The sequence below is a fragment of the Topomyia yanbarensis genome, chromosome 3 (genome assembly GCF_030247195.1).
Source record: "Topomyia yanbarensis strain Yona2022 chromosome 3, ASM3024719v1, whole genome shotgun sequence".
Taxonomy (NCBI): Eukaryota; Metazoa; Arthropoda; class Insecta; order Diptera; family Culicidae; genus Topomyia; species Topomyia yanbarensis.
In genome coordinates this window covers 86542575-86558116 of record NC_080672.1, presented here as the reverse complement: position 1 = coordinate 86558116, position 15542 = coordinate 86542575, and the positions used below count along the sequence as shown (strand labels likewise).

General features: G+C 44.2%; 1 protein-coding gene across 1 annotated transcript; it reads left to right on the top strand.

Annotated features, from left to right (window-relative positions):
* The first annotated feature begins 1219 nt into the window (after nucleotides 1–1219).
* LOC131687043 (putative nuclease HARBI1) lies at nucleotides 1220–6879 on the top strand. Its single transcript, XM_058971078.1, has 4 exons — nucleotides 1220–1512; nucleotides 1572–1716; nucleotides 1898–2209; nucleotides 6737–6879. The coding sequence occupies exons 1-4, from the start codon at nucleotides 1273–1275 to the stop codon at nucleotides 6877–6879; spliced, it is 840 nt and encodes a 279-aa protein (XP_058827061.1). The 5' UTR covers nucleotides 1220–1272.
* The last annotated feature ends 8663 nt before the right edge of the window (nucleotides 6880–15542 follow it).

Genomic DNA, 15542 nt, shown 5'->3' with positions numbered 1-15542 from the left:
TTTCGTCTTTCGCCATTTCTTTGGGCTCTCAAAGTTCGCGTTGTATCATGGCCAATATCGGATGGAGTTCAGGACAGTTTGGTGGGTTACGGTTTTGGAATAGTGGTATGACGCCAAATTAGACCAAAACAACTGTTTTTGATCGTGCTGCTCTTATAACGACAAAAGCCACAGTGTTTTATAAGTCTAATATTTCGTTTTATACAAGTACATATAGGCCCTTATTACTGTTCTCACTTCCACGTTCACTTTCACTTCATCGACACGTCACTTCACTTTTTTTACTTATTACCGTTGTCACCGACAGTGAAGTGATGAAAATGAACACCGTGAAGTGAGAGTGACAGTGAGGTGATGTTCGGAATAACCATTATACGTGATGTTCATAATTGCCTGCTCTGTCAATCTGTTTTGCTTTGCTCAGAAAAATATCGACGGAAAAGGATTAAAATGAGTGTTGGATTGTGGTTTGATACCGATAGTGAAGACGAGGAGGATTATACCGACCTGGCAGCGGAACGTAGACGGATAAGAGATAAATCAAATCCGCTGGATCAAACTGAAAAATCGTAAGCATATGGAATAGTTTAGTTTTATAGTGTAAAAAACAAATCACTGAACAAAATAAATTTGCTTCATTTTTTTGCAGATTCATTCAATTCTTCAGGATTTCTAAGGATATTTTTAAATATTTATTGGATATTATCGATACTAAAATCAACCCTGTTTAACAATCTATGTCGGTTCCTCCAATGATTATGCTGACAGCCTTTTTTCCTTTTTTATTTCGACTATGTTAGTCACATTTTCTTTTTTACGTTTTAACGACATTCAATTAGCTAGAGATTACTGGGTAGGGAAAGTTATGAAACTTAGAGCCATAGTACTCAAGTGAGAGCAAGGATGTTAAGTAAACAGATCGGAAAACTAGAAGTGGCAGGGTCATTAGAACAGGCTTAATTTTTGCCTTCTGATAATGAGGGTCGAGCTTAGGTAGAATAACTACGAATCACCCGAGTTCACTATCATGTGTCCTTGATAAAGGTAGACGTATCTATCTTTACCGTGACAACCGGCTTACTTAACATCCTTGCTCTCACTTGAGTACTATGGCTCTAAGTTTCATAACTTTCCCTACCCAGTAATCTCTAGCTAATTGAATGTCGTTAAAACGTAAAAAATATGCTGACAGCTTCATTAAGATTTTTTGCAGAAGGGAACTATCAGAAGGGCGTAGGAAACGATCGTTTCATTGGATTGGCACAACCTACGATGTCAAATGTTTTGAAACTTGTTTTGGGCATAATTGAAACAGAAGTCTGTCCGGCCGTCATCCAGTTTCCATCCGAAGACAATGAAATAAGCGCCATTAAATTAGGTTTCTATGGAAAAACTGGATTCCCAGGAGTAATTGGATGTGTAAATGGAACCCACGTTAGCATCATTCCGCCAGTCCGCAATAAACATCTGTTCTACAATCGCAAAGGCTTTTACAGTCTGAATGTAATATTGGTAATACTGAAATATTAAGTTTTATGCAATTAATACATTTGGATATTATACAACTACAGGTTTGCGATCATAATTTGATGATTCGGTATCTTGATGCTAATCATCCAGGTTCCTCGCATGACTCGTTTGTTTGGAATGGCAGTTCTGTAAATCAGTTACTGTTACAAAGATACAATAACGGGGAGAGGAACTCCTGGTTACTCTGTAAGAATAGAGTTATTGAAAGTATTGAAATACAGTGTGATAAGCGTACCATTCAGACAAAGGGCACAGTGTCTTGTTATAAGAAGATGTCATTTTCATTCCTTCCCTTATACTTGCTCGATCCATGCCCACTGCCTGTTATTTCATCTTATTGTAGTCGGGCGTTTTCAATGAATTCCAGGTGATGCTGGTTACCCTTTGACACCATTTCTAATCACTTCTTTCCGTACGGGTGAAAATACCACAGAACGACAGACAAGGTTCAACGAAATTCACTCCAAAACTCGAATCACCGTGGAAAGAGCAATTGGAGTGGTCAAGAATACCTTCCGATGCTTGCTAGCAGCAAGACAGCTGTATTATAAACCTGAAAAAGCTACGCAAATTATCAACGTTTGCGTAGCCCTACATAACCTCCGCATGAAGCAAAAAATGGAATACGATGAACCAGAATTACCAAATGGAGAGAACAATCCAGAACTGCGCGATGTTGGTAGAAATGAGAGTGATGCGAGTAGAATAAGAGAAGAAATTATGAACAACATTTTATGAACCAAGTTGTGTTTTGCATCACAGAAATAAAACCTGAATCTATACACTAATTTTACAATCTGCCATTCTTAATCGACATTCTAGCAACTACATAACTGCAATCCGAAATACCCCCAGATGGCTATAATTCTTATTTGTACAAATTCGTGTGTTCAAGTTGTTATATGCATTTTATAATGAAAGTATAAATTATTTCGATTAAATATATGTTTTATTGAATGACTAACAACTTACTACGGTATTTATTTGAATTTTGCGTCTTCAAAACAATGACGTTATAATACATAAAAGCAAAATTCAACATTGACATTAATACATCAATCGTCACTGTCCATCTCGTTATGACCATCTTGTGCATCAGCCGTTGTTGTCCACCCTGGCTGGCTTTTATACTTCTGCTTCTTCAGCAGCAGCTGTTTCTTAAAATGGAATTTCTCCTCCTCCAGTTTAAACCGCTTCTTTTCAAGGTCAATCGCTGTTGTAAATCGTACGACTTACGTGAATATCGGGCACAATCCGATACATGCCACTTCATCTTATTTAGATCGTTCGTCTGCTTTTCGAGCAGAGCTTTTCGGTAATTCCGAATATTCGATCGTCCGCGGCCACGAGCAGCTGGTTGACCCTTATGAGCTGCATTATCCTGCACAGACCCTTCATAGGCTGCATTATCCTGCACAGAGTCGTCTTCTGGGACATTCGGTTCCTCGCTTGGGACTTCATCGTAAGGCACACATACTTGGCATTCACCACTAGCAGGTGCACTAGGGAGTTGCACTCCAAAAACAGAACCTGAATTTAACGAATATCAATTATGGTTGTAAGTTTAAGAATATCTGGAATGTTACCGTTGTGGTTAACCGCTCTCTCTAGTGAAAGGAGACGAATGATGGTTTCTTCTACATCGTTGAATGAATGCAGCGTATTTGGCCCGCCACCAGTGGCCACAGCCTCATTTTTAATATGCTGCAACTTTCGTTTTAGTTGCAGGTTTTTGTCGGTCTAAACCAAAAAACAGAAAGCGAAAATATAGAATCCTGATTAATGAAAATGAAACTGTTGAAAAAGTTTTGAATAGCAGCCATTTCGGTTGAAACATCCGGTTCCAACAAATAATTGCATATGCACTACAGAGAACAACTGAAAGTAACAAGCCAACCTACCTTTTGCCATGCTGCAACGGAACGAGTGGGAGGACCCAAACTGTTCAGGGAGTCCGTCAGTGTCCACCATAAGGAAGTAACCGATTCCCGTGAATGAACAAATTTACTTCCCCTGGCTATTTCGGGATTTTTCTCCATAAAAGCCACGAGACAGGCAAATTGTCGCTTATTCGTCTTTTTCCTTCTATACAAGAATGAAATTTTAAAAATATTACTAAAAAGCAAAAAAAAATGAAATTTGAACATATTCCATTTTACGTGACTGCTTCTCACATTCGAAATCTACGATGAAAAAAATACACGGGAACTGTCATTTTTCTCGACAAAGTGATCGTGATGTGACGTTCATAATAACACCGAGTTCATTCAAGTTGTCACTTCGGATAAACTCTTACACATTTTATCACGAAGGTGACTCCCAGAATAGGGTGTTGTTCACTTCACTTCGTTTTCACTGTGAAGTGATTCCCGTAATAAGGGCCATAGCCTGCCAAATTAGCTACCTCGACGCGAATTTCGTCAGCTTAATCCGTTTGCAACAGTCATCCACAGCAGGCCTTATGTGTGACATATTCCTGTCCCAGCAACTGCTTGATATCGAATGATGTACATCCATCATTTCCTAAGACGCGATGCGACAACCCAGAATTTTGCATGGACATTCTTTCGCGAACGGTTTGCTGATTTCTTCCATCTCAACCGGAACCCCACAGTTAACTACTAAACTTAGCGGATGTAAACAACACACTCTAAAGAAATACTGGACACATTTTGTTTAATTTCGGTCAAGTACGAGAAAAGTTACCCAGATTTCCAACCATCGCAATAATTATCTACCTATATTCGTTAATTTCTTTTTATTTTTTCCATCTTCTCAATTCATAAAATGCCCAAGGTTCCGTTAAGCTAACACAATGAACCCAAATTGAACAAACAATGGCGTTTGTTTCATGTATATCGGTCGGGTCTATTGAACCACAAACTTAAACTATTAAAATTTAACCTGGGTGATGACTCTGCGATGGTTGTCCATTTCAGTGTGTTCTCTTATTTTTAGAAACTGACGGTGACTGACGGAATGAAAATTACATTTTCCGATTTGTTTGTTCCTGACACATTTTATTATTATTTGATAGAACCAGCCATGATCCAGGGAACAGTTTTGTTCCGAGTTTATACAACGTACGCAGGACATATAAAAACCGAAGCTGGACGGCCAGTGGGAAAATAAAATTGTTTAATTCCAAACGCACCGTGCTTTCGGTTGTTAGCTTCCAATTATCCAAACAGCTTTGATTGACGTTCCGCCACCGGGCCTTCAGTTTAATCTCCCGTGAAAATTTAGAGATTTCATGCGCAAAAATTTCACCTTTCGGTCGAAACTGTCATTGTTCATTTTCCAAAATCAACACACAGCATTTCCGTGGACACGGGTTGAGCCTACACACTTCCTGCATCACTTATGCCAATATTTGCCTGCAGACTGGTGCATCTATTGGATCCAGCACAAACTGGGCAGTGCAAACTAGCAGCTTGCTGCAACGCATTGAACAAACAGTTTTAGCAACATGTTCCGATGATTATCGCATTCACAAGCTACGACAGCTGATCCTGGCTGGATATTTGTCAGAACACAGGCCCGAATGACGTTATAGATATTCCGCCGAAAGTCAAACATTCAAAATGTACAAAGTTGTATTTCGTACTGAGCTGTTTATGGTAGATTAGTTCGAACTTGATCGGGAATGTGGTGGTGTTATATATCAGATCAATCTCGATATAGTAATGTTAACTTTCCATATCAACTAAACTTTTTTAACTAGATTAAAAGAAACTTTGAAATTTAGTTTTCCTTGTTTCATAAAATAATACTGATTTGCAAATAGTAGCACCCTAACATCCGTGTTCCGGTTTCGAATTGACATAAAATGCCACATCGAAAGCTACATCAAGTGGAAATTAATTTTCAATAAAACTGATATAACTATGACAACCGACGACGGGCAGGGCATCGCTTCGCATGGATTCAAATAATATGCCCATCAGCGTAGATGTCCAGTTTTCGAATTGCCTACTCAGACCATCAAATGAAATTGTGGGCTAGAACCGGGGTGAATGCAACTTTTGGCAACAACAACAGTAACAAACATGCAGCTTCGGTGTAAATGTGCTACAGAACCTTGAAGGGCTTTCCGGTTCTGCCTCGGCTAGCAGTCACAGTCGTAAATATATCTGCTGACAGGCAGATTTATTCAAACATCTGTCATTGTGATAAAACATGTGTTTTTATGTCCCATGGATGATGCTTATAACATCTCAACCCGAACCAAAGCCGGTGTCGGTATGAGGATATGGAATCGGGATGGTTTGCCATGTGCTATCTGTGCTTCTTCCGTATCCGTGGCACTACATCGCTAAGGGATGCTTGGTGATCATTAGCATATGCCGATTTTTGAACTTATTTACGCTTCCAATGAAGATATTGGTTATTACTATCTATGTAACCTGTTGAAAGGATATGATGACATCAGCAAACTTATCGAATTTTATTTTCTTACTTTTGACTTTCTTGTTTCAACTTTCGACGTTTGATTTCTGAGTTTTGACATTTGATTACGTTTGAGGCACTTCATCTAAGTTGAGTCCAAATTATAAGTATGAGCATGAGCAATGAGCATGATACCGTACAATTAATAGTTGCTACTCTATAATTGAACAAAATAAGCAAAATCGCACAAGGAATCAAAGACTTTGCAACTCTCAGAAATATTATCATGTGATTTAGCTCTAGGCAATCGACTGCCGAGAATTTAAAGCAGATTTACCGTTTGATGAACTCAGTCTTTGTAAAATGGATGTTTAATTGAATCGACCGGTATATGAACGATTTTTATTAATCCTTTATTCCGACGAAACACAACATTCCAAGATCAATATAATATAATGAAAAGTAATTACCTTTACGAGAGATTTGTCGAGTTAGATATGGGAATACCCATGTAATAAAAGTTATTATTTTCTTTCTTCAAGAACGATTAAATACGATTCTGACTCTTACGCAACCAATATTCGTGCGTGTTGTTATGCTTACTGCAGTACATTTTGAGCGGTATAAATAAAACCTGTATACGGTATAAATAGGGACCTGGAACGACCGTCTTTGTATGACGGGCATGCAACCGACCATTCGAGCGCGCTGTTTCTTATACTAATTACTAGGAAGAGAATCAAGATTTGAGACAAGAAGAACGAAATAAATCTAATTTGTTAATTCGATACAAAAATCATTAGCCTAATCATAACAGATCGTCCATTTGTTGTTACTTATTATTACCATCTGGCCGAATGCCATCTAGCCGAATGCCATCTGACCGAATGGCATCTGGCCGAATGCCATCTGACCGAATGTCATCTGGCCGAATGCCATCTGGCCGAATGCCATCATTAGCCGGACAGGCCGCAATAGAAACTAAGTATTTTTTTCATTTCCTTTTTCCCCGATCGGTCGCTTTGTTTAGATCCCTTTCTCCTTAATATAAGTTTATTCTCTCATTTGAATCACTTGCTATCCCAGGGCGAAAGAAGCTTGGACTGGAATGATAAACCCACTGATATTCCCATGGATATACCTGATATTTCCAAAAGTATTCCTTCCCTTGATTCTTCCAATACTCATCACCATCTCAAATGGACCCTGAGTAAATTATTACCGGCCCAACTCAAAATCGCTAAATATTTTAGAGATCTGGCAGTGATTCTCAACCTGGGGTCCGCGGACACCTAGGGGGCTGTGAACTCGTTGCGTGGGATACGCGAAGAAAAATATAATTTCCGAGTGAAAATTTAAATTTCAAGTCTTGTTTTTAACAAACTGAAAACATCCTGTACGAAAAAGGTTGAGCACCGCTGACTGAAGGTATACGTACCTTCTAGATCAGTGGAGATCGATGGGGTCGTCACCGAACCGGGTCGAAAGTGTGAAGACCTGTTGGCAGCTTTAAGGATCCCTCACGTCAACACGTGAAGATGTTAGAATGCAAGCAATTGTATTCAGCCAAATTTGCGGAGAATCGAGTAACAACTTATTTTCTATCAGACTCGCTTTGGGTGACTTTCGTCGGGTCGTCTCTTTCTACATACATATTGCTGGTTAAGATTCGTCTACCTGTTTTGCTTGATAGTGCGACGGGTAATTAACTGCAGCAATTGCAAGCAGTTGGGCGGTAAAGAAAGTGAAAAGTGTATTTACCACCGGGGGGTCTCCGTATCCTCTTGTATCATGCCCGACGTACAAGCTGCGCGGAGATACAATTAAGTGCTCCTTTAAGGAATACTCAAAGCGCTCTTATGCAGAAATGCTAAAAAATATTTCGCCATCCGAAATCTCTTTTGCTCTTGCTGGCTCGGGTTGAGGACGAATTTAACGATCCACAAGAGGGAACATCTTTTGTTAACCCGGGAGAATCCAAAAAGAGGATAAATCTTTCCTTCTCTAGAATTCCTCGCAAGGGTCGCAAGGTGTCCTACTATGAGAGTGCGCCCATGTACAACCAATGAATCCAATGGATGTGCTGCCATAAAGCCGAAACAAGTTGTTCCTGGACTTGGAAATTCGAATTCCAACAAGGAGTATCCACTACTTCAAGGGACACAAAAAACTTCAAGTGACCCCTTTTTCAAACAGTACTGGACAAATAAAATTTCCTGATCTCGTGGACTTCTGATAACTTATCTTCCCATGATAAGAACATTAGTGAAGCAGTTGACTACTAAATGGCTCCTCTTTGCAGCGATCGTATCTTTCGATGGCTAAGTCAATTCAATCACTGTTATACAGTGGAATTGTCGAAGTATTCAACCGAAAATCGATTATCTTACCAAACAGTTTAAGATGTGATGGATTTGCATTATCCGAAACTTGGTTGACTTCCGATATAGATCTCAAATTCCACGATTTTACTACTACTCGTCTGAATCGAGAAAACCCTTACGGAGGAGAACTTTTGGAGATCAAGAAGTGCTATTCTTTCGATAGAATTAACTTCCCTTCGACACCAGGCAGAGCCGTAGCAATCCTGTTTTGAATGAGGGGGCAAATATTTTTTTGATTGAATTTAACGTATATTTAAAGCAAGGAACTGGAAGAAAAAGTATTTTTAATATTAAGAACCACAGTTCTCAAGGCGGTCCTGACTCCTGCGGTAGAACACAAAGGGTTACGTTGTCAGCAAACTCTAAGCATGCGCGTATGACTTTATTCCACGCTGTTAAACCTTTCTTCCTTCTTTGTCTCGCTTGTTACAAGATAAAAACAATAATATGACTCACTCTTAGTCGTTAATAAAAAGGAAAAAAAACAGAATCGTTGTCAGAAGACCCCCTTTTGATCGGCAGCTACTAAGCGATTTGGTTTTTAATATGGATGAAGCGGTTGTGAAATGTCACGACACGGATCCAATGTCGCGCCCCAGAATCCCGAAGCTGCAGTATTCTTTTAAGTTGACCTGTGAACTTCAGGTCATGAATGGTTACGTGCTTCCAGATCACCTGGAATTTGTGCAGAACCTGGAAATATTCTGTGCTACAGTGGCAATCACAAGATGTTTAGGATACCGATTTACCGATACCTAGAGGCGATCCGTCTCAAAATCACCGGGAAAAGCTAGCACATCCAAGAGAATGGAGGGTAGGATCTCGAAAAATCGTGCCGCTATTGGATGGCTGACCGCGTACAGAGACGACAGAAGATCGGAGAAATTATGTGCGATCATTGCACCTACTGAGCATCGCATGCTAAAGGGCGAACACGAAATTATCGCGACACCGAAAATGTCATGCCAATTATCTTATAATGTTTAAAATCAAACCAAAACTTTAGGGTAGTTTTATACATATATTTACTTCAAAAATCAAAAGAAAAGTTAATCGATGGAGCCTTGAGTGTAATTGAACGCATTGTCGCGTGATGCCCTCCATGAAAGTCTTTACAGTGTCATCCGGTACTAGTTTCTCATTTTTTTCCATTTTCTTGACATGTCCTTCTCGTCTTTGACTGTCTTCTTGCTCTTCCGAAGTTCCCGCTTCATCATTGCCCAGTACTGCTCCACCGGGCACAGCTCCGAACAGTTTGGTGGATTCATGTCCTTTGGAACAAAATGGACAGAATTGGCCTCATACCAATCCAGGACACTTTTAGAATAGTGGCATGATGCCAAATCTGGCCAAAATAGCGGAGCTTGGTCGTGCTGCTGCAAGAACGGCAAAAGGCTCTTCTCGAGGCACTCAGATTTGTAGATCTCGCCATTTACTGTGCCCTATGCCACGAAGGACTCACTCCTCAGTCCGCAAGAGCAGATGGCCTGCCAAATGAGATATTTGGAGGCGAACTTCGACATTTTCTTCTTCTTAAATTTGTCGTCCACATAGAACTTGCTCTTGCCGGTGAAAAACTCCAACCCCGGAATTTGCCTAAAATCGGCTTTTATATACGTGTCGTCGTCCATCACACAGCAGCCATATTTTGTCAGCATCTTCTCGTAGAGCTTCCGTGCCCGAGTTTTAGCCGTCGATTGTTGCCGCTCATCGCGGTTTGGGAAGTTCTATACCTTGTATGTATGTAGTTCAGCTCTCTTCTTTGCATTCTGGACGTAGCTCTGCGACATGCCGATCTTTTTAGCCAAATCACGGCTTGAGACGTTGGGATTTGCTTCAATCATCCGCTTCACCTTTCCCTCCGTCTTTTTATTCTCCGGTCCCGGTTTTCTTCCAGCTCCTTTGCCGTGGTCCAGCTCCTTTGCCGTGGAACCGCTTCAACACTCTGGAGACGGTTGAATGGTGAATGTTCAACATTTTTCCCAACTGCCGGTGCGACAGGTCGGGAAATTCCAGGTGTTTGGAAAGAATTTGTTTGCTCGACTCCCGTTGATTCACCTCCATTTTCGTTGAATCGAAAAACACGACTTCGAGTTTGACAGCATGTAAACAATACACATAAATGAGAAAGTGTGCAAAATTTGGTTGATTTTTACCCAATGGTAAAAAAGTTATGCCCTGTTGAATGTGTCGCAATAATTTCGAGTTCACCCTTTAGAAGCTCATCCGCTGTCTCCGTCGAAACCAATGATGTACGCGAGGGTACGCGGTACCTTAGGAATTGGGCGTTACGCGAACCCCACTTATCGCTGAATTTCATCAGCTGTGGTACCATAATTACTTGTATAAATTGTCTGCCCGAGATCATGAGCACCTTCAACACTACATGCGTAAGGTCTCATTGTGCGAAGGGTAGCATCCAGACAGAGGAGTAGAAGGGATGCAAGAAAAACACACAAGACTGAAAAGATCAAGCCATCATCGTCATTGTAGGAGAAGTAGTGTGTAACCAACGGATCCTTATTATGGCCTATATCGATTACAACTCTTTCCGCATTCGCTCCTCATTAAGGGGGACGACAAAACTGCTCAGTTCTCAAGTGGGAAAGACGTATTACGGTCTAGAATACTCCGCATGCTTCCAAGACAATTCTTTTATCCCGCTCAGTAGGACACTCAATTGAAACGTGCATTACTATCAGATAAGTTATAGAGAAAGCTCACCGGAACGGTTGACCTTTACTTTCTACGTGGACGATATCAAGATCTATTGTCGATATCAAGATCTATGCTGATACGACACAACGACTGGGTGTAGTCATCAAACTAGCCGAAAGAATTAGTGGCGATATCGGCATGGCGTTTGGTCTAGAGAAATGCCGATCTGTTCAGTTACTATTAGGGCGATTGGTCGACACAGGAGGCAGCAAGATCGACCAAGGCGAGATGATTCGGGACACGATTCGTGGCGAATCGTATAAGTATATCGGATTCCTGCAGCCACACCGACATCACGACCGACATTTATAGGAGCAAACTATGTCGTCGCTGCGGCGAGGAAGGGCATAAAGAGCGGGGTTGCACTAAGACACACAAGTGCCTTATCTGCACCGTTAAGAAGCAAGCCCATAAACATGCTATGGGCGGACCTTCGTGTCCCTTCGGTGAGTTAAATAAGAAGAAGCCGTGAACGTCACACAGCTAAATCTTAACCATTGTGCAGCAGCCCAACAGCTGCTGTGGCAGTCGGTCTCGGAGTCGAGGACAGATGTCGCCCTCTTATCAGACCCGTACCGCATCCCTGCCGGCAACGGCAATTGGGTGTCGGACGGGTCTGGAATGGTTGCAATCTGTACAACGGGACGGTTCCCGGTTCAAGAGGTAATACACTCCTCCGCCGAGGGTGTTTTTTTTTTTTTTTTTTTTACAATGGAGAAGACCTTTATGTCCTAGCCCAGTACACGTGCTAACGGTAGGGTCCAATCTACCACACGGGGTGCACTGGGGGCGTGTCGGACTCAAATGGTGACCAGCCATTAATACCGACTAAACTCCATTGGGCTCCGCCATCATTCCTCCCAGGAACTACCTCTCGGTATTACTTCTGGGGGGATGGCTGTACTGAATGTACTCATTCACTCTCACTCGCGCGATCATACATCCTGTATGAGGCTTACTTGGGTGCTCTCTCAATCACACTTTGATTCACTCTCAAACACTCCCACATGAGGCTGACTTTTGTGCTCACCTTTTACGTTCCATGCGAGGCTGACTTGTGTGCTCACCTTACTCATTCCTTGCTAGGCTTACTTTTGTGCTCGCCCTACCCATCCATGTGAGGCTGACTTGGGTGCTCACCCTATCACCTGATTCACTCTCAATCGTGCCACTCTATTGTACCTTTGTCACTCCCTCTGGCATCCCATGTGGGACATTTTTCTTAGGCCCCACTTCTGACATACCATGCGAGGCTGACTTTTGTGCTCACCTTTTTCATTCCTTGCTAGGCTGACTTTTGTGCTAGCCTCTACCAACCTATGAGGCTGACTTTTATGCTCACCCTTAACATGCAGTGTGAGACTGACTTGGATGCTCACCCTTTCACTCCTCTGCCACGCCATGAGGCATCGATAGCTTAGTTCCAACATACTACGCTACGACCCTCTCGTCTTGGCATGAGGCAGTCCACTTATACGCCTATACACTCACTCTTCTGTCTTGCTTCGGGGTGGCTGGGTTTACCCCTTACGCGGTTGCCATTCGCTGCGCCAACCTACCTCGGCATGAACAGACCATTCACTCTCTTATTTTGCGCTTGGCCTTTTTCGCTCCAACTAACCAATCACTAGTTAGCCGTGCCCGCCGTCTGTTGCTCGGTTCGCCAGATTACCTGTAGCCTACTGGCAATCTGGATGGTAGCAGCCGAGACTGCGTTCCACTTCTCCACCGTTTGACACATCCGCTGAATAAGGGTATCCGGGGTTGTGTCCCAGCCACAGACGTCAAGCATTGCTCTTCTTTCGACGTCGAACCGATGACATACGAATAGTATGTGCTCGGCAGTTTCATCTACACCTGGGCAGTCCGGGCAGACTGGGACCTCCGCGTGTCCGAACCTGTGGAGGTACTGACGGAAACAGCCATGGCCTGACAGGAATTGTGTCAGGTGGAAGTGAACTTCCCCATGGGGTCTTCCCACCCAGCTCGATATGCTAGGTATCAGCCGGTGGGTCCACCTACCTTTCGAGGAGTTGTCCCACTCACGCTGCCATCTGGCGACCGAGGTCACCCTGGTGCGCTCGCGGGCTCCCCTATTTCCACGTAGCTCAAAGCACTCCTCATCTTCCCGAATGACCAGCCCGACTGGCATCATGCTCGCTATCACGCAGGATGCATCGTGTGATACCGTGCGGTAGGCAGATATCACTCTGAGGCACATCACGCGGTAGGTGCTCTCCAGTTTCTGTAGGTAACTGGTTACCCTCAGTGCTCTTGACCATGACGGGCCGCCGTACCTGAGGATAGATACGGCAACGCCTGCCAGTAACCTACGTCTACTGGCGCACACCTTTGAGCTGTTGGACATCATTCTCGATAGTGCCGCAACAGCAGTCGACGCTCTCTTGCACGTATAGTCGACATGGCTGCCGAAGGTCAGCTTGTCGTCTATAATGACTCCGAGAGACTTCAGACTTCGCTGTGAAGTGATCGCGACTTCTCCCACATGGATAACTGCATGTTGTGCCGACTTGCGGTTGTTGACGATAACTACCTCCGTCTTATGATGAGCGAGCTCCAGGCCTCTCGCGCTCATCCATTCCTCCACCGTGCTAATCGCGTGTTCTGCGGTTAGTTCTACCTCAGGAATTGACTCCCCGTAGACCTCCAAGGTTACGTCGTCGGCAAAGCCGACGATCTTGACCCCAGGAGGGAACTTCAGTCTCAGAACCCCGCCGAGGGTGTGGCGATTGCCAAGATCAATGGTGTGTTCTATTGCAGCTGCTACGCCCCACCAAGGTGGCCAATAGAACAGTTCAACCAGATGATCGACAGGCCCTCGTCGGACCTAGTGGGCCGGAAACCGGTAATCATAGCTGAAGACTTTAACGCTTGGGCAGTGGAGTGGGGCAGCCGCTGTACAAATAGCAGGGGTCAAGCGCTAATGGAGGCGCTTGCGAAACTCGATACTGTGCTAGCTAATTATGGCTCCGCTAGTACATTCCGTAGAAACGGAGTGGAGGCTTGGATTTACGTAACATTTGCCAGCCCGAGTCTGGCTCCAGGCATGTAATGGAGGGTAGACGAAGGCTACACCCATAGCGATCATTTAGCAATCCGCTTTAGGATCAACTATGGTGTGCAGCATCCGAGGGCGGGAGATCCCTGGCAGGTACGCGGGTGGAAGTCCAATCACTTCGACAGCGAAGCTTTCACCGCGGCCCTGGGACTGCAGGCCAACACCGACAGTCTAAGCGGAGATGCGTTGGTAGCTGTTCTATCACGCGCGTGCGACGCCACTATGCCGAGAAAAAACACTGCCAAGAAACGGTAGATGCCCGGTATACTGGTGGAGTGCCGAGATTGCAGCTCTACGGTCAGCCTGCCTCAGAGCTAGACGTAGGATGCAAAGAGCAAGAGAGAACCGCCGTGAAGTGTTTCGAGCTGCGAAATTGGCCCTCAACAAGGCCATTAAAAGCAGCAAGAGAGCGTGTTTCGACAACCTGTGTGAGAGTGCCAACGCGAATCCGTGAGGTGACGCCTACAGGATTGTGATGGCCAAGACCAAAGGGGGCTCCTCACCCCCAGAACGGTCTCCGGACCGGTTGGCAACGATTATCGAAGTACTCTTCCCGCCTCGAGCCACAAGCCCCTGGCCACCTGCACTACGAGACAGTGCGGGCACGGCCGAAATGGTGGCTCCAGTGACGAATGAAGAACTACTCGCAGTGGCTAAATCCCTAGCAATGAACAAAGCTCCAGGGCCGGATGGAGTTCCAAACAACGCTCTCAAGGCAGCGATCATAGCGAACCCGAACATGTTCAGGCTAGCTATGCAGAGCTGCTTTGACGAGTGCCGTTTCCCCGATAGATGGAAAAGGCAGAAATTGGTGCTGTTGCCGAAGCCCGGGAAGCCGCCAGGCGACCCATCGGCGTACAGACCAATCTGTCTGATCGACACGACTGGCAAACTGCTTGAGAGGATCATCCTCAACAGGCTAACCCCGTACGCGGAAGGTACGGACGGTCTGTCAAGCAACCAGTTTGGCTTTCGGAAGGGTAAGTCCACAGTGGACGCTCTCAACACAGTGATAAATACTGCCGAGATAGCGATCCAACGGAAAAGGCGAGGTATTCGATACTGTGCGTTAGTGACACTTGACGTGAAGAACGCATTCAACAGCGCAAGCTGGGATGCCATCGCGCTCTCGTTACACCGGCTTAGCCTACCGGTGGGTCTGTACCGGATCTTGGAAAGTTACTTCCAGAACGGCGTACTGCTATACGAGACCGATGCCGGTCAGAAAAGGGTTTCGATTACCGTCGGAGTCCCGCAGGGCTCGATCCTAGGCCCGGTGCTATGGAACCTCATGTATGACGGGGTTCTGAGACTGCAGTTCCCTCCCGGGGTCAAAATCGTCGGCTTTGCCGACGACGTAACCTTGGAGGTCTACGGGGAGTCAATTCCTGAGGTAGAACTAACCGCAGAACCATTCGGGAAGATGAGGAGTGCTTCGAGCT

Excerpts from the sequence above, each read along its gene's own strand:
- LOC131687043 (XM_058971078.1), top strand. The coding sequence starts at position 1,273 with ATGTCAAATGTTTTGAAACTTGTTTTGGGCATAATTGAAACAGAAGTC. Across the intron at positions 1,513-1,571 it reads ACAGTCTGAATGTAATATTG|GTTTGCGATCATAATTTGAT; the intron begins GTAATACTGAAA and ends ATACAACTACAG. Across the intron at positions 1,717-1,897 it reads GAGGAACTCCTGGTTACTCT|GTGATGCTGGTTACCCTTTG; the intron begins GTAAGAATAGAG and ends AATGAATTCCAG.